Genomic DNA, 19,406 nt, shown 5'->3' with positions numbered 1-19,406 from the left:
GGCCAGCGGTCCCTGAATTCCAGCACATTTCCCCAGCAGTGTCCACTCAACTTGTCTCCCTTCTGGTCTGTCCAGATTGTTCAGACGACAGGACTGCTAGGCGAGCGGCTCGGGACTGTGGCTGTTCGCGGTGGGTGGATGCCATCACCAGCCCCAAAACATCTTAGGCTTCCTAAGTGGCCCTGAGAGGCCAGCCTGTGCTCGCCGCAGCATTTTAAACAGTGACATGATTTCTCGCATACACATCTCCTGACCTAAAGGGCCCTCATGGTGATTGTATGCCACAGGAACCACTTCAGTAATTTTCAATAGTATTCAGTCGTCTCCTCAGTGAAACAGTCAAAAGGCTGAACTGTCTGGCAGCCAGATGTGGGACGCCTGTGCTACCGTGATGCGGCAACTCCTTCATGGTCAGCACACAGGCTCTGTTTCTGCACAGCTAGGAAGCCGGCCGGCATGGAGAGACCCTGCCACAGAAGCTACAAGTTCTGCTTGTCGTGGAAATACTGAGTTTACCCATCTATGGGAAGGGATGGTAGACAGGATTAGGGAAGAAAATGCTTCCATTCATTGGGCTCAGTGAACGTCCTAAGAAAAACACAAAAGCTCAAAGTACAGAACGATCGGAGCAAAGTACTTCTTAATGCTGAAATTCACCACAAACCACAGGTAAGGCCAGTAAAACAGTGTGAAAATCTTGTGAATGAATGGCAGAGGACTCCCATTGCTCAAATATAAAAAAGAAAACCACGTAAACAAAAATAATAACATAATAATGGCCCCAAACTATTAAAAATAACACAATCTCATCTAAGTTCCTGAAGAGATGCTCAAATTCACTAATGGTTAAGGAAAAAAAAATTGTAGACTAACTGGAAAGAGTCTCTACTAATCAGAGTGGCAAAAAGTACAATATCAATGACGTACACTGAGTTTCTAATTTACAGGATTCTTTAGAGAGCTATCTGGTAATACCAAGAAAAATTTTAAATAGAAATTCCCAGTTTAGTCAGTAATTACAGTTCTTTTAAGCTAAAATGCTACAAAATATAAGCCGGGGGTGCAGCTCCACGGAACAATTCATCTCAGCTGGATCAAGTCCTTCAGGGGTTGTGTGTTGACATGGAAAGGCTGTAGTACATCTTGACCAAAGATGCCGCCCAGGAATAGTGCCACGGACGTGTTATCACAAGTCAAACAGTGTGAACTGGATGTGGGGGACTGACCGCCACCAAGGAGGGTCACGCCGGTCATGTGGAGAATCTGTGGCCGAGTGTCCGACCTGCAAGCGCTGAGGGGTTCAACATCCTGTCTGCTCTATGGAGAATCTACCTTTTGAGGTTATGAAAACAATATGAAACTTTTAAGGGTGCATGTGTCAAATCGCATATTTTTCTCAACGCCAGGAACATGATTATATGCACTATAATTATCTACAATATGAATCCTACATAAATGAACTGTATTCCCCTTAATTCTAACTTGTGAAAATGTTTCTGGACGGTTCAGCAGAAATGACAGCGTTCATCAAGGCTATCGATAAAAGGCTTGAAAGCTCATCTTTTGGGCTGGAGGGCTCAGGTGGTGGAGTACCTGCTGAGAAAGGGTGAGGGTCTGAGTTCAAACAGCAGCTCTGCCAACAGCCACAAACCTGGTCTATTACATGGGTCAAAATATTGGTGCAGAGGATGTGTTTCTACAAATTGGTTTTTCACAGCTGGGCCACGTTCCTGAATCACTGATATAATTTGCTAACGGATGCTGGTTTTCATTCTAAGCGCTATGCCCATGGAAACAAAACTGTCTTATGGAAATAGTAAGTCTTCATTAATTTTACTTCTAGGAGGTGGAGAAAAGGAGATGTATTTGCTATTATGCGATTAATAACTCTAAGGTCAGGAAGACATTCTTTGTCAAAGCAGATAACATTTTAGGCTTTAAAAAATAGCTCTACTTCTAAAGAAATAACACACGTTTTGTTACTTAACCAAATCTTTAGCCAAGTCCAAGCTGTAGTTCAATTAGTTGTCAATAGAAATATGTTGATTAATTAGTATATTCCAAAATGTAGTATTTTCCCTCACTTTCTCCTTGGGAAAAATGCAGATAAAACCATGCGCAATACTCACATAGCACATATATGGAGAACGAATATAACTGAAAGCATTAATACTTCACTCATTTCTGCCCCGCCTCCAGGATCGCAGGCTATCAAGGAGAAAATGACTTACAGCAGACATATTAGCCTTGGTTCTGTCATTAACCAGATCAATGACCTGGAAAATATTGATTACTTATCTGTAAAATTGGATTGTTGGACTACAGGCTATGCAACTCAATTCAGTTCACTTTCTTATCAGTGAGGCCTCGAAGTGGATGGCTTGGTTTAGTAGATGCAACACCAGATTGGAACTTTGATGGCTCATCCTGTCAAAACGTCTAAAATATACTCCCGAAATGTTTCATTCAGCTGAACTGTTAAAAGTGTGATATCTCAAAGCTGAGGCATGAGAAACTTCAGTAATTAAGGAGAATGATTTTTGTAGAAGTCGGATTCTACATAGATCTCACAGTACTATATAGTGTGCCCCTGTATGTGTGTGCACACATGTAAAGGAGAAAGAGAAGGAAGGACTCAGAGAGGGAGAGGCAGAGGGAGGAGCACAGGAGGGGGTGGAAAGAGACAGAACTGAGATGTAGGTAAGTAAGAAGACAAGGGTAGTAAGTTGTTTGGACTAGGCACTGGTGGCTCATCCCTGTAATCCTAGCTACTCAGAGGCTGAGATCTGAGGATGGTGGTTCAAATCTAGCCCGGGGAAGAAAAGTTCCTGGGGTTCAAGTGGTAGAGTGCTAGTCTTGAGCACAAAAAGGCTCAAGGACATCACTCAGGCCCTGAGTTCAAGCCCCACAACGGACCCAAAAATAAAAATAAAAATGAGTTGTTTGGGTGCATGTTTTTTACCACTATCAATTAAAGAAATCTTTTTGCGAAGATGTTTTCTCCAAAATAAAGCAACATTTGGGACAACTAAAAAAGTTTAGTATTCCTTTGGATAATACTTTTTCCCATGGGTTTCTCTCAGAGAATATAATATATATATATATATATATATATGTATATATTCTCTCTCTCTATATATAATCTATCTATCTATCTATCTATCTATCTATCTATCTATCTATCTATCTATCTATCTTTCCATCTTCTATCTTGGGGGCTAGGCATTAGAGCCAGGACCTAGCACATGCTAGTCAAGAGCTCTACCAATTGAACTACATCCTCAGCCCTGATTTTTCTGAGATACGTTTCACTATGTACGCCAAACTGACCTTGAACTCACTGTAGACCAGGCTGGCCTGGAACCCTTGCTCTCTTCGCTTCTGTCACTTGAGTAATGGGATTAGAAGCATGTGCTACCACACCTGGCTGGAAGTAAATTTTTGATGTTTAACTAGCAATTACACATTGTGTTCCTAAATTGTTGTTGAAAGACAACTCCTTTGTACAACTACTTAGGGATAAGAATAAATTTCCTCAGCTATAAGAGCATGATAAAAATATTATCTATAGTCTAGAATTGTTTGGCAGAAAAAATTAGGCGAAATATGGTAAGCCACAGTACTTGGCAAATGTTATTTTCTTTTTGAGAAAGTATAAAATGAATTATCAAATGAGAAATTTACAGGCCATATTTAAATTAAATGATTAGAACAGTTTAATTATATTTGCCTTTGCCTGATCAAATGTAAGTATGTATGATATGCTAACCAGCTAGCATTTCTGAGTCAATTCTGTTGGATTTCATCTACTTTCTCAAGGAAGTACACCAAAGACTTTGAGTGGACCAGTCTAACCATGAAAAAATATCAGTAATCTGAAATTGGCCAGAAGTCTTCTGAAGTGTCAAGTGTCAAGGTCATGAAACAAAGATGGAGACACTCCAGTACCAGGAAGACAGTGTAAGAGAGCACCTCATTCTACACTGGATTCTTCAACAGGAAAAGGGCACTTTGGAAAAGCAGGTAAAATCCGAATACTGTCAACAGCCCAATGTCAATCTCTAGGTCTTGATAAAAGCATCATGGACATAGGAAAGTTGGGTGAAGTGCATGAAGGAAATCTATCCTCCCTTTGCAATGTAAGGCCATTTCAGAATATAAGTTTTTAAAGTGTGGTTGGAGCCTGAGGTTTGAACTTCTCACAAGGGGCCGGGCTTTTATCACTCATCTCCATTTCCTTCTTCCTTCCCAATCCTTCACATCCAAGCTCCTATTAGTGAAAGCCTTCTGCAGTGTCTAAATCGCACCTTGCTTCTTGCATCCACACAGGATGCCACGGAAAATGGTTTAAAGCATTCTATTTAGCCATGTGCAAAAATAGAAAATGGATGACTCCGGGGCTGTCAGTGGGGTTGGACAGAACTCATGCCAGCCGAGTTCTAAGGACACATCTTTTATTATCCTAACAAATCAACCAGCGATGACAGTTTTACGGCAATTAGGTTATATAAACTTCTTACCATAAAGACACATCATTAGGTTATATTTTTAAGCTTCCATTTGCCACTCGAAGTCAGGCAGAAAGAAACATGTAATGCAATCTTTGTGACAGACTTTGCTTAAATTCACCGGTTTCCCCTCTTCTCCTGACATTTTGTTGAATTTTTAATACTCTATACTTTGGCATTTGACAAGTTTACTTGTACTAACTTTGTCAAGCAGGAGCATATGTTCTAAAATGGCAGACCATGCCCCCCTTTTTGTGAGAACCAGGGGTCAATTTAACAAGACGAAAGTTTGTTTTGTTAATCTTCACTATTAAAGGAAGGCTAGTAGGCTATTTTCCTTGCAAAACCATGTGCATTTAGTTTCCTTAATTACTAAGATATCTTGGGATACAGGGATTAGAGGAAGAATTAAGCTGAATATAAAATAGTTTCACAGGTTGAAAAAGGCATTGTTCTAACTGAAATGCAAATCTTCAATTCTCATAAAGATTCTCTTCCTGATAGGCTTTAACTAGCTGTGCTCCATGCCCATTTCTGTCACTTTATTCAGGAGCCAAAGTTTGATGGAGGACCTTCACAAAGAGTCTACGTGGTACTATGTACGATGATCCTGTCTCTGCTGCGTGTGGGAATGCCCAGGCAGCGAAGTAAACAAAAATACCCGTGACAATCCTAATGATCCTAATCGTAATGATCTGATTTAAGACAGGAGAATGTTGACCAATCTTTGCTAAGACACAAGAATGGTGACTTGGGATCTCCAGGTGAGTGGGGGCTGGCTAAGCAGGCATGGAAGGAAATAGATTGTGGGCAAAGAGAAGAGCCAGTAGGCATTCTGAAGGCTGTACGAGAATCTATCCCAGTGCGCTGATGTCTCTCTGGGGACTACAGCTGCAGGCGTGCTGGGCAGCCTCTGAGGACACAGGTATAATCAGTGAGGGGTGGAGCCCCTCTCCCTACTCAATATGGTTTATAAAAATATAGTTACTATTAATGTACCTTCTCTGGGGGCATTTGTGGTTGAGAATAGAAATAGAGTGTCTAGGGAAATGTATTTTCTTTTATAATTTCTCCATATCCCATAATCAAGGCAAAAAAAAAAAGCTTACTTTCAGCGAGAATTTTAAACAATCATTTTCTATGTAGGATACTGTGTTTCAGAAACTGGTTGTATTTTTGAATTTCAGGCACATAAAGAATAGTTGGTAACCAAAAAGCTTAAAATAGCAGAAACTGAGTCCAGAAAGTAACACTTTGGATTAATTGTAAGGAAAGTATAAAAACAACTAAAGTCAAAGTCAAAGGGTTCTTTCTGGGTAGAAGTTGGATCCAGGACCACTAGTACTTTAAAATATCATTTAAACAATCTTTCTTATTTTTAGATTAAAGACATTTTCTTTCAAAAATTTCCATGATCTCCAAAACCAGGTAAAGGCACCACTAGTAAAATGGAATTCACATACAGTTTAGAGACTACATTGTTTTTATTGACTATATAAATGAATGAACACCAGCAGCAGGATTGAATTATCAGCTTCTGAGTTTGTGACTGTCATTTCACAATGTACACATTTATCAAAATATCACATAGTATGCAGTATGGATTTTCAATTTTATTTACCAGTTATACCTGAATTAAACTTGGAAAAGTCTTTGAAAAATTACTAGACTTTGCATCTAGCTTTCAGGATCTGGCTATGATCTAATGTTGTTTACATTCCATAATCCTCAGTTTCCCCATCTGTAATATGGGATTGGCTACTGTAAGGAGTCACTTAAAGGTTCCAGGTAAGGGCTGAAGGTAACAAAAAAAAAGGAATAAAAATAGGAAATTTGCATATTTATAACAGCGTTCATAAGGACCATCTGCATAGTTATAATACCGTTTCCCACCATGGAAAATGATCAGTGCAGGCAAATGGGATATGGTTTGCATTCTGGGTGATCCTATACCAAGTGATTTGAACTCAGCCTGAAGGCCACGCATTCCTCTCTGCTGCTAATATGGCTTGTATGACATTGACTATGGGTCTTCAAAACTTAACGTCTTTTAAAGTGTTCTGGAATATTCTGTTAATCTCTGTTCATCATTAATATATTACTTGTATCCCCTTCTATCAATCTTCACGCAGAATTGCAAATGCCCATAGTTAGCATCACATTCTATGTCAAGAGAAAGCCAAAGAGAAGGCTATTCTGATTAAACTATTAGATGTGCACATTTGCAATACAATGGTGACAAGGCTTGGTACAATTAATACTCACTAAAAAGCATGAACAAATGCTAGGGAAGTGAAGCAGGTTCGGTTTGTTGGTCAGGAGTGTGTTAGTGACGGGAGGGGGAGGAGAAGGCGCATGCAGAACTTCATTTGCATGTATCAAAACAGACAAGGACACTGTTTGGAACTGTTGGGGAGCATGATAGAAGGGGTGAGTTTGATTGGGGTTCAATTACATGGAAATATCACCACGGCCATCCCTTTCACAACTAGCGGATGCTAATTAAAAAAAAAACCTTTTAACTTTATAAAAATCAATTTATACCTGTTATCGTGATCTCTATAAAACAGTATGGGGAAAAGCTGAATTGAAAAGGCAATCAAAGAACAACTTTTCTGCCTGTATAAGCAATTTATCACAGTGTTTGTCTTTTGCTTATACATGAAGTGGTTCTGATACAATTATAATTCAAAACAGCCACCATGACTCAACCTAAAACCAGTGCTTCCTTAATGTATCTTCCCCAGTTCTGCCCACGGACCTTCCTCATTTGGCAGTGAGTTTGATTAAACGTACAATCAAGTGGTACTTTATGTCAGAGGTTTAAGTATAAACAATTGACTTCAGAAATGATAGCCATGGTCAATATTTATCTCCACTGAGGGCAAAAGGGCACATTTGAAATCCATTAATCTAACAATGAGAGTGGCTTGTTCTGGCGAGAATTCAATCTTTCTTATTTCCTTTTTTTATGAAAGGAAAATGGAGAAACAAATGGACTAGAAATGATTTAAGAGATTCTTCAACCTTCTGAGATGTAACGATACTAGGCTTTGCAGACTAACAAAGCGGAGCAGAACAAAGCAGGACTACGGGGAGCTTCCTTCCTTCCTTCCTTCCTTCGTTCCTTCCTTCCCTCCCTCCCTTCCTTCCTCCCCCCCGCCTCTCTCAGTCGAGCCCAGAACTCAAACTCAGAAAATGATGCTTCTGCTCCTTGGCTAGCATTGTACCAACTGAACCACGCCTCCAACCCTAGAGTAACATATCAACCTGCTATCTATATCAACCATCAGTGTTTTTGCGCTTTTATCATCATTCTGGCATAGTTTTATACCAGATATAGGTTGACAGTATGCTGTCTAAGAGCAAGACCCACAGAGAGGGGTGGGGTTGAATCCTGACTCCACACCATCAGCTCTGTGCTTCCTCTTGTTCATGTAGGGTTGATATATTAAATATGAATGTAAAGACGTTTAGTACATCGTGAGTTTTCAATAAATTAGAGATACACAGGTAGACAGAGATACATCAACATGGCCATAGGACAATTCACAGAAAGTACCTGAGGTTTTCACTTAAGCAGACTATGGGTGGAGAAGCTGGTAAATCCCACTGGAGATACAAATATATTAGGGATTCCAGCTGAAGCAGATGCAGATGAGAGGGTTTTATCCCCAACGAAGTAACAAACCCAGAATGGAAGCATGGTTCAAGTGGTAGAGCACCAGCTATTGGCATAAAAAGTGACGGAGAGCATGAGGCCTGGAATCAAGCCCCAGTACTGGCACTAACAAAAGAAAAACATCAGCAACAAAAAACTACATTTCTCAAGCTCACTTTGTTTTATAGCAGAATGTGACCCAGAGTTTGCCCAGTCAGCTATACTTGCTGTAGACTTGAATTCAGGACTGAATTGGTGTGTGTGTGGGGTGGAAGGTAGAGAGGGGAGAGGGGGGAGGAAAGAGAAACAGAGAGAGGAAGAGAGGGAGGGAGGGAGGGAGGGAGGGAGAGAGGGAGGGGGTAGGGGAGGAGAGGTTGGGTTGGGATTCTGAGAGTCTATCTAAATTTGAGCCCATGAAAGCTGGACATAGATAGCAAATAAGTTCCTTTCTGCTTAAAGTAGCTACAATGGATTCTATTTCCTACAACTACTCGAGTTCTCCAAGGCCTCATCTGAGAAGAAGCAGTATTATCAGTAGCTGTCACAAGGAGAAAACCAGTGAGATAAAAGTCCGTATGCACACAGCACAAGATCCGGCACAAAGCAACACGTAGCAAGCGATCGTCTCCCTGATGGGGATGGGTGGTCCTGACGTCATCTGTAACCCAGGGTGGGCGGGATGCAGGGCGGCACTCAGGCAGACCGCCAACACCGGGCTTAGATGAAGGAAGGGCCTGTTTGTCCAGAAAAATCTATCCAGCAATACATTTTCAACCTTTCCCTTTTACCCACGGAGAGGAAAATATCTTCTGGCTGGAATACGGGGAGCCAAGTTCAGGATCCGAGCTGCAGCTGAGTGGCTGCAAGTACCCACCGAGAACCACGGTGTCCCCTGCGCGTGCCTCGCGGAAAGCCCCGGGAGGACTTGCGCCCCTGGCTCATACCAGTCATGTCAGACTTCTCTACACACACCGTGGAACCCACAAGTGTGGCATTTCCCCCTGGTGAGCGCCAAACCTGTCCTGCCAGCAAGAGCCGTGTGTGTAGGATGGCAGCATTCCCGGCATCCTGCCAGCGCCCAAGGACCATCTCTCTACACCAGCTTCCGCCTCCCCATCCTCTCCCAGCCACGCCTGCCACGGACAGATTTACAGTAAGCAGTGCACTAGCCTCGGTTCTTTTTTTTTTTTTTGTCAGTTGTGGGGCCTGAACTCTGGGCCTGGGCGCTGTCCCTCAGCTCAAGGCAAGCTCTCTACCACTTGAGCCACAGCACCACTTCGGTTTTCTGAGTGGTTTATTAGAGATAAGAGTCTCACAGAGTTTCCTGCCCGGGCAGGCTTTGAACCGCGATCCTCACATCTCAGCCTTCTTGAGTAGCCAGGATGACAGGCGTGAGCTACTGGTGGCCGGCAATCCTATATTCTTTATGTGCAGTGGGCACATTTCTCTCCCAGGTGGCTGTCATTTTCAGAAAGGTAAGTATAAGCAAACATGGGTGATTGAGCAGAGCCGGTATCCTGAGAGATGTACGAACTCATCAAGTCTAAGAACCCACGGTGGGAGCCTGGGTCCCGCTACCTGCTGCTCGCTAATCTCGTAGCTGAAAGCCGAGATTTGTGCCACTAAATTCCTGAGTGTCACTGCTGAGCTTTACTACGGAGCAGGCTCTGCTCGGGGCTCCTGTGGCTCCATGGAGGCCCGTGGATGGTCCTCGATGCTAGCCCTGCAAAGGGGTAGCAATGCAACAAGGAGACTGTGTCTACTTCTGGAAGATTCCTTCCAGTCTCTCAAATTCTAGATGCCAAAAGGCTTCTACTGATGCCCGTGGAAGTCGTGGCCGCCGTCAGGATGACAGAGCCGACCCCGCATCTGGCCCCCGGCAGCCGGTTCTAGGACGCTGCACACCTGCACAACTAAGCTCACACACATGGCACAGGGTCTCAGAACCCATCGGGGATGGGCGGAGAGGGCAAGCCTGCTGGAGTTCCCTGTGACACCAAGCCCCAAACACGGGGCGTTCTGCTTTCCCATTGTTTTCCACTTGGGATTCATCAAGTGATGAAATTAGTTATCGTTCAATCCTAAGGTGCCCCACCTTTGTATTTTAGGGATTGTTCAATGGAATGCATACAGATGTATAATATGTAAAATCAAGAATGTATGTAATGACAGAGCCTCAACCATAAACAAATGAGCTGTTATGTAAAACAAAATAGCAACACAATAATAAGTACTTAGGTTCCAGGAGCGTGCATGGGTTTAAAAGCAAATTACGGTTGATGCAAGTGTAGAACAGTAGGTAGAAACTGCCGCTTCTGTTGTGAACAGTGCCTGAGAGTTTGTGCACACTCGGTAAAGGAGCAGCTCCAGTGAAGAAGGCGTGTTTGTTTTACCTCATGCGCACAGACGTCACTGCAAACAGGCCAGCAGCAAGTCCACGCCAGCACTTGGAGAACATGGGATGAAATTGTATAAAAACTAAGGCCTATGTGGGGCACCAGTGGCGCACGCCTGTCATCCTAGCTACTCAGGAGGCTGAGATCTGAAGATAGAGGTTCAAAGCCAGCCTGGGCAGCAAAGTCCACGAGACTCTTCTCTCCAGTCAACCACCAGAAAACCAGAAGGGGTGCTGTGGCTCAAGTGGCAGAGTACTCACTCACCTTGAGCTGAAGAGCTGAGGGACAGCACCCAGGCCCAGAGGTCAAGCCCCATGACCAACAAAAAACCAAAACAAAACAAAGCCAACCAACTAAACAGAACACAACCAAACTGTGAAGCAAGGCTTAGAATCTCTGCCCTGGGGATTCACAAACTCAGACATCAATTCACAGAGTGCAAACAGGTCCACCAACTTTCAAAGTCACTTTAAATAAATGTTAGTAATCTAGACAAAGGTCTAAAGATTTTAGTTCAGATTCACGCTAGACAGGCATAGAGGTCCCAACAAGTATGCAGTGGGAAATCTCAGAAGGAGAAAATAGAGAATAAAAAAGAGGCAATAAAAACAAATCGTTTAAATAGGGATACAGGTGGATCCATTGCAACAATGAGATGTACAAGTCGTTATGTGGAAAAACGAACTTTACAACTTTGGTGGGGGGGGGGATGGGAAGGGGAAACAAAGGAGGAGGCTACAACGCTTGACAAGAAATGCACTCATTATCTTGCCCATGTAATTGTAACCCCTCTGTACAGTAGTTTCACAATAAAAAAAAATAAAAAAAAAACATGAAGGAGAAATAAGATTTCAGCAGGTACCAGTGGCTCATGTCTGTGCTCTCACCTGTAAACCTAGCTCCTCTAGATGTGGAGAGCAAGACAGTCCATGAGACTCTCATCTCCAATTAAATAGCAAAAAAGCCTGAAGTGGAGTTGTGGCTGGAGTCCAAAAGTTAAGGGACGGTACCCAGCCCTGAGTTCAAGCCCCAGGACTTGCCAAAAGTGTATTCAAGAAGCTGAAATCTAAGAATTTCAGTTCGAAGCCAGGTCAGGCAGGAAAGTCTGTGAGACTCTTCTGTCCAGTTAATCACAAAAATCGGGAAGTTGGAGGTATGGTTCAAGTGGTAGAGCACTAAGCCTTGAGCCAAGATCCAAAGGGAGAGTGCTTGTGCCCTGAGTTTGAGCCCCAATACTGGCAGCAAAAATGAATAAATTAATGAAAGATTTCACTTTACTAGGGGGAAGAAAAGCCCACTTTGGACCGAAAGGGTTCTAAATACCAAAACACTCATTCTATCCAAGATACTGTTCAGTGATGGGAGACTTGAAGGACAGCAGTCTTCCTTCCAGTGAAGGTAGAGGCCTGCTGGCCTTATCCATGCCCACCAGCAATGCATGGTGTTAAACCACGATCACCTTCCAGCACGAAGTCTCCGCACAGCAAGGGTGAGCCTATAAAACCCCGCTTCCATAATATGAGCCGCAATTCTAGACACGAACCCACTAGGAGAGTGAGGCCAATTAAACTTGCATTTGGTGATGCTGGGGAGCTTTTTGCCATGCAATTTGCTTTTTCCTTGATAAATAATTACACGAGGCATCGCCAGAGTTTCTCAGGAATATTTCTCTAATCGAAACGAGATGGGGAACGATGGGCAGGTGACAGTGATCAAGATGCCCGGTGCGCAGACACTGACATGTTGGGTTGGAGCCCTGAGCACAAGTGAAGATACTAAGAAATTAAAATTCAAAAAGAATTCCAAGATCATCTGAAATTCTTGGAAGCGTTATTACTTCATATCGCCACTCTGTCAGCCTGACAGGGCTGATGCATGCAAACAACTTCTGTTGGTCCTTAAAAGACAGGAGTTGGGTGCCAGTGGCTCACACCTGTACTCCTAGAGACTCAGGAGGCTGAGATCTGAAGATCACAATTTGCAGCGCAGCGAACCTACCCAGGCAGGAAGTCTTATTAGGAGTCACATAAGAGTCTTATCTTTGATTAACCAGCAAAAAGATGGAAGTGGAGGAGTAGAGCATTAGTCTTGAGCACAAAAGCTCAGGGACAGCGCCTAGGCCTTGAGTTCAAAAAGGTAAGAAATACAAAAGGCAAAGGGGGAGGGGGGATGGGAGTTAGATTATTTAGAAAACTAGAAAATAGTTTAGAATCTTATTGTGTAAATCTGAGAAAAGCAGTTTATTTGCTAGATAATAAGCCCTTCAGCAACACACACACACACACACACACACACACATGCACACGCACACATGGAATGTTCAAGTTAAAACCTTAGCAGGGATGTGAGTTTCATCTTTTCCTAAACAGCATTGCTCCCAGAGGTATTTGCTTCAGCGCTTGTCTAATTGCCCTTTAATTAAAGTTTCCCATTTTTATTGGTACCAAGTAAACTTCAACCCGCAACTACTTAGAAACAGAAATGTTCTACTCTTATCATTCACCCAATGGTCCCAGAAAATGGCATACTGTAGGCAGCAACCCATCTGATTTTTCCTAGCTATAATTGCGATGAGTTTTTCCTTTTTTTTTTTTTAACTTTTCAGTCTCAAATTGCCTTCTTTGCATCTTTTACCTTTAGACTGGTTCTTCCCTTAGGGAAGACACAGGCTGCTTGCTCTCTTAAGAGGCAATTCCATGGCTATTTGAAAATCCCTATTCTGTAAATGTCCCTTCCCCAGGGCAAATGGGCATCCCGCACCGGAGTCCAGTGTCTTCGGGTTCTCCACCGTTTATACGCCATCCACTCTTTGCTTTGGCTGTTCTGATGGGTGAATGCTCCTCTGAAAACATGTGATTCTAATTGGGCACCATATGCCAGGTTTAATTTGGTAATGGTCATGATGGTACTATAGCAATCAGAGCTGCTACAGCAATACCGAGCACTGCACAGAAGTCTACCCTTTGTGCAAGACTGCACAAATGAGAAACTGGCAGGAGCTGTATCACCTGTCTAGTTAGCTCCAAGCTAGGCCTATTTATATTTTTAAAGAGCCTTCACCACCATACCACTTTATCATCACCATATCGCCATACCATGACCATATTACCGTATCAACCTCGCACCAACGTCATATGACCACATCACTGTAACATCACCAGACGATCACCATGTTATCATCGCTCCTGCTCACACCCTCCGCTGCCAGTATACCCACAACTCCAAGGTCCCTCTGACTTAAAGGCCAAAAACGCAACAGTATTTTTATTACGTCTAAGCCCTTGAAAATTTTATAGTTGTGCTAACTAAAATATTATCCAGCATAACCTGGCTCCAGATGTATGACCCCGGTGCTGTGCTAAATTTGTACTGCACACCTCCAGTACTTTACAGAAAGAAATCTGCTGACCCTTTCAATAGAATGTTCTAGAATGAAATGGTTGAATAGAGAGAGGCATTATTCTATCAATAGGCATGATATCCAACCTGGAATTCAATTAGACAATGGCAGGCCTCCTTGCAGCTTCTGCTGCACACTGAGCGTCTTCAGGAGCAGAGATCTTTGGACCGACGCGGTTGCATGTCCACAGGGACTTGGGCTCCGTCAGAAGAGCAGCAGGTGGCTGCCTTTTTGATCCATTTAAGGGGTTAGATAACAAAACCATGAATGGATTATACTTACAACCAGGCTGTCCTTCCCCTTCATCTCTGGATTCTGAAGCTAGTTATTAATGCTATTTCCTAACTCGGAGGTGGTGAAAGGTATTAGTTTGATTTTACCCTGTTGGCAGCTGGCTGAATCACTCTAGAAGGCAGTGGATGGCACCGGAAGTAATGAAACTTACCTGCCACATCAGCTCACCTGCACATGATGCTACATGAACAAAATATGACAAACTGCCTCCGACTGCAGAGATAACGGGAATAATTAGGTAAAAGCTATTTTAAGAGTCATGGTTGGAAGCACCTCAGAATGGATTCTCTTTTCTGGTTTGGTGATGAATACGACCAGGGCCTATTTAATTCTGCAAATCCCATTAACTACACAGAGCTTCTCGCTCCATCTCTATTTAAGTGAAGTAATGAAGTAAACGCAGCGTACACTGACCACGCAGAAACCTCAAGGTGGATCTCAAGGCTCGCTCTAAGTAGTTTAAGGTCTTAAGAGGATGAGACACTTTATCTTGGCATCACTTTTTCTTTCACTCATGCAGTTGTTTTATTCATGGATTTATTTAAGTTATATCTATTAATCATCAGAAGGGAAGAGGGGAGGTATAGTATGGTGTGTTGTTCTTCTCATTATATTTCTAAAGCTTCTTATAATGCCTGGTGGATAATGAGGGCTAAAGAAATTACTTATAGAATAAGTAAATCCTTGAATGACTAAATTAACAAATGAGCAAGGAACCCATTCCTGTGTTTCACCAGTTCAAGACAAGTGTTGTTATCCTCTCTGAAACAGAACGGATGTATTTACTGACAAAATGCTGACAAGTATTCATGATTTAGCAGCCCTTAGGGCCATTTTCATTTGAGAGCGGACACAGGAAGGGAGAGGACTGAGAGAAGGAAGAAAAGGGCAGAGAGAGACAGGAGGTCAGAGAGGCCTACGACTTGCAGAAAGGAAAGGAGTAGATGAAAAAAGTGGTATTTTATATTAGACAGTGATTAAGTAAAACTAGCTATTTATGAAAAAAATACAAAGAAGGAAAAAAGAAAGTAGAATGTCAGACAACTGGGATTTTCTTTTTTAAGGGAAAGAAGCTGAGCTCTGAGCTTATTTTAATATGCTTAATTAGTCAACTATTTATAATACAAATGCTGAATGCCACGAATGGAATACCAAATTTCATTCTCCATAACAACGATTTGTTCTCTGCTCTATATGCATAATGAATACAGAATCCAGATTTCCCCTTAAGAACAGGATATTTTCCTGATTTGGAATTAAAACACGCGTCTGTCCATCTGGTTCCTCCACAATCGGTGTCTTTCCTCAGGGAAGTCAGCGTTCAGTCACCATGGCCGCTCATTCTGCCAGTAAAGGACTGGGCGGGCCTGGACAAATCACATTATCTTTTCGAATCTGTTTCTCTGGTTATAGGAATATGTTCTGATGTTCACAGAAGGGCTACAGTGAAAAATAACCTGTGCAAAGCATAATGAATTATCATGTCAATATTCATATCAAGATTCTAACTTCATGACACCATGAAGTGCCTGGGTGTTACATTCTTAGTCGTGAGTCCGCTACAATCAAAAGGCTACGTCTCCTGAGGGAGACCCTCATGAGTGTGATTGGTGACAGGACTTCATCCATGCACAACCACGATCACTGAACACTCAAGTAAAAGTTCACACTCGAAAGTCCAAAAATGCTCTCATGACACCAAAAATTCATTTAGTGGTACCCAGAAATACTCTTTGCAAAGTGAGAGGCATGGTGGGTTAAGAGAGTCGTAACACCCATGTGTACGTGTGAAAATGGAACTAGAAAAGTTGAGGGGACAGGTGGGCAGTTAAGATAGACAGGAAAAAGAAGAGAATAAAAGAAGGGCTGACACGGCTCAAGCTCATGAGTGGACATGTTCAATCAAAACAAAATTGTGCAGCCATTTACAGATCATTAAGAGAATAATTAATAAAGATCATTGAGTCAATGATTTGAAACTGCCGAAGAATTTGGCCTTTGGAGAGTATTGTGCCCTAAGTTGTACTGTAAGATAAGACAGTGAGACATGAACTGTTACCCTAAAGATATTTACATAAAATTAATCACTGAAATCCTATAGAGCCAATTCATCAAGTAGTTCTGCAAGGCAAAGATCTAATTTAAAAATAATGATGATGTGCAGTAGGGCATGAAGTTTCTTCAAAAAAAAATCCATGCAAAATTAATTAGTCCCTAGAAGCTATCTTTTGAAATGGGCAAAAATACCCATCGTGTGCTGTGAATGCTGTTATTTCTGCTCAGAACAGCGACTGCAAGTGACAATGGCTGACACACATAAAATCCCTCACAAAGGCCCCTCACGGCAGCCCCGCTCCTCCTGATGGACAACGGCGCATGGAAAAATCGCCAGTTTCCAAATTATTCATTTGGTGGGACCAGGAGGGAAATCATTCCAAAGCACTGACAGAGGAAAGAAGAGTTGAGATGTTTTTCCACCTCCTGCTCCCTCCCAAGTGACCCTGAAATAGAGACAGGTTATGAAACCAACATTTGCTGACTGACTCATCAACAGAGAGGCTCAAACCCGAGCCCAGAAAAGCAGCTACACTGCTAAACAGGTCAGTGCAGTAAATAGAGTAATGCATACACACGTGTGCACATGCACACACACAACACACACACACACACACACCAATCATGCTCATAGCATGGCTTTCAGCATGAATATAAGTGTTAGACCTCGATCACGGTAGCTCAACACAAAATCAACGGCCAACATCCGGTAATCTCCTGGCTCTACAGGAACCTTGGCAGGATTTACTGTAGACAAGAGCTGGGCCTCTGCCCAACGGACTCTTGAAGCAGAGCTCAGCCTAGCTGGCCCCTCAGACAGACTTACAGCTCTCGATTTCCAGCGTGCAGTTTTGTTCGTCCAGTGGGTACCGTCTCAGGTCCATCATGCAGGCAGCCGTGGTTGTGATTCTAGAAAACAAATGGCATATGTGTGGTGAGCGGATCCATGCCTGGAGGTGAATTGATTTTTCTTTTATAGCAATCCAACGAGTTATTTTTCACGGGTCCTGACGTGTTATGAAGCAATTTAACACATCAAACCAACCTAGAAGGTTTCAGGAAGGGTCACGGGGTATAGTACACGATGGCGCATTACATTTCATGTTTATCTCGCTTCTCATTGTATCACGCAGTGCCTTGTGGTGTTTCTGGACATGCACATGAGGTCTCTGATCCTCTTCACCCCCTCGAATGGAAGTAGGATTTAAAGCTAAGTCTGTAGAGAACAAAGCTGCTCTGCCGGAGCCTGATTCAGCGCAGGCTCCAACGAGGACAGAAGTGAGGCTGCCCGAGCACTTTCCTTCACAAGTCTCGTGCAGATTCGTGAAATAAGGAGACGAGGTCAAGTCAGTGTTTCTCAGTGTGGTCTATTAATCCCCGGTGCCCAATCACACAGACTGTTGGCCACACACACAGTTCTGGGGCTTCCTCTGGGTCCTGGTGGAGAGTGGGGTGGCTCGAGGGCTCGCAGAATGCCTAAGAATCATGACAAAGAGTTTCTCTTCCCTTGACATTTGTTTCCTGCTTCCTTTCTCAAGCCTTTAATATCTGATCTTGTCGTAAATATTAGCTTGATCCTTTATATGCACATTTTTTCTTAACAGTGTTTTAGCAGACCCTCATTTTAGATTGTTTACTAAGAAGTCTGATGTACTCTCTAGTGTTACTGCAAAATATCTTTTCTTTTTTTCTTCCTTCCTTTCTTTCCTTTCTTTTTCTTTTTTCTCTCCCTTTTTTCCTTCTTACTTCCCCTCCCTCTTTCTTGTGCTTGTTTTCCTTCCTTCCTTCCTTCCTTCCTTCTCTTTTCTTTTCCTTCTTTTTGTTCCAATACTGGGGACTGAACTCAGGGCCTTGAGTTCTTACTTTAATTTTGCACTCAAGACTAGCACTCTACCATTTAAGCCATACCTCCACTTCTAGCTTTTTACTAGTTAATTGGAGATAAGAGTCTCATGGATGTTTTGCTCAGGCTGCATTCAATCTGTGATCCTCAAATCTCAGCCTTCTGAGTAGTTAGGATTACAGGCATGAACCACCAGTGACTAGATGTATTATTTAATCTAATTATCAATTTCATTTTTCAGATTGGCACACTGAGGTATAGAAAGATAGAATGGTCTTTGCCAAGAGACAGCTTAAGTGGTAGAGCTGAGCTTTGATTTTATTTATCTGGTTTCATACAAGCAGGTAGATGACCTTGACAAAGTAAATTTAGCTTCTCTGGAAGATTGGTTGATTTCTTATATCCTGAACAAGCTTTGAAATTCTATAATTCTATGAAAATACATTCCATGTTCTGTGACCTTGTATAGATTGTAATTTGTTTTACCCACACATCCAAATACTGTATTTCACAGCTGTTCATTCTGTTTTAGTCAATTATGTAGATTAGCCCAACACAGACAAGCAACTACAAGCCTCTTCCCAAGGCAGTCTACTTAATATTCTCCCAACTGAAGGTCTCTGTATTACTTTCTCATTTTTCCCATTCTATCTTCTTAATAAACCTCCACATAGTTCTCTTACTTAAATTAAAATCCCCAATATTCCTGCATGATTGTTGTAAAACAACAACAACAAACTCTTTTAAAACCTTCAAATAGAATCACATGCACTACTATGCTCAATTTCGTAATCACCAAAAAAAGTAAGATTGCTAGCAATCATGTGCCCACTGGATAAATCATGCATTTCGGATTAGAGCTATTTGTACTCTCCCGCAGCTGTTTGGCCTTCTGTGACTCTTGGATTTTCTGGAATCTTATGTTCTGCAAAGATACTGTGACCACTGGAGGGCTATGGAGGGTTTTTTTTTTCCATCAATGCAGATAACGTGATGAAAGACATTTCCCTAAATAGCTAGCCTGTGGAATCCAACCAGAGTCTCTCACAAGATCTCATTTTGTGAACCTGTCAATCCTCTTTAATAAAAACATTAATAGATACAGACATATCGGTCTTAAGTCTCTCCTATTGTTCTGTGGTCAGTCTCTTCCAAACCCATCTTTTCTCCATTGTCTTCCTGGTAGTGTCATCTACGCAGGCTACGCCTGTCTCAGGAATGGAATTACCTTCTCTTTCTTCCTTCTGTA

At 42.4% G+C, this 19,406-nt stretch overlaps 1 protein-coding gene across 2 annotated transcripts in view; it reads right to left on the bottom strand.

The window, feature by feature from the left end:
• Gabrb2 (gamma-aminobutyric acid (GABA) A receptor, beta 2) overlaps window positions 1–19,406 on the bottom strand; it is a 146,310-nt gene that overhangs the window by 44,082 nt on the left and 82,822 nt on the right. For both annotated transcript variants that reach the window (XM_013028663.1, XM_013028664.1), the window contains exon 4: window positions 17,141–17,223. In XM_013028663.1, the coding sequence (XP_012884117.1) occupies window positions 17,141–17,223 (83 nt within the window). The remainder of the gene's footprint in view (window positions 1–17,140; window positions 17,224–19,406) is intronic.

Source organism: Dipodomys ordii, unplaced genomic scaffold (genome assembly GCF_000151885.1).
Source record: "Dipodomys ordii isolate 6190 unplaced genomic scaffold, Dord_2.0 Scaffold112, whole genome shotgun sequence".
Taxonomy (NCBI): domain Eukaryota; kingdom Metazoa; phylum Chordata; class Mammalia; order Rodentia; family Heteromyidae; genus Dipodomys; species Dipodomys ordii.
This window is presented reverse-complemented; position numbering and strand designations above follow the sequence as displayed.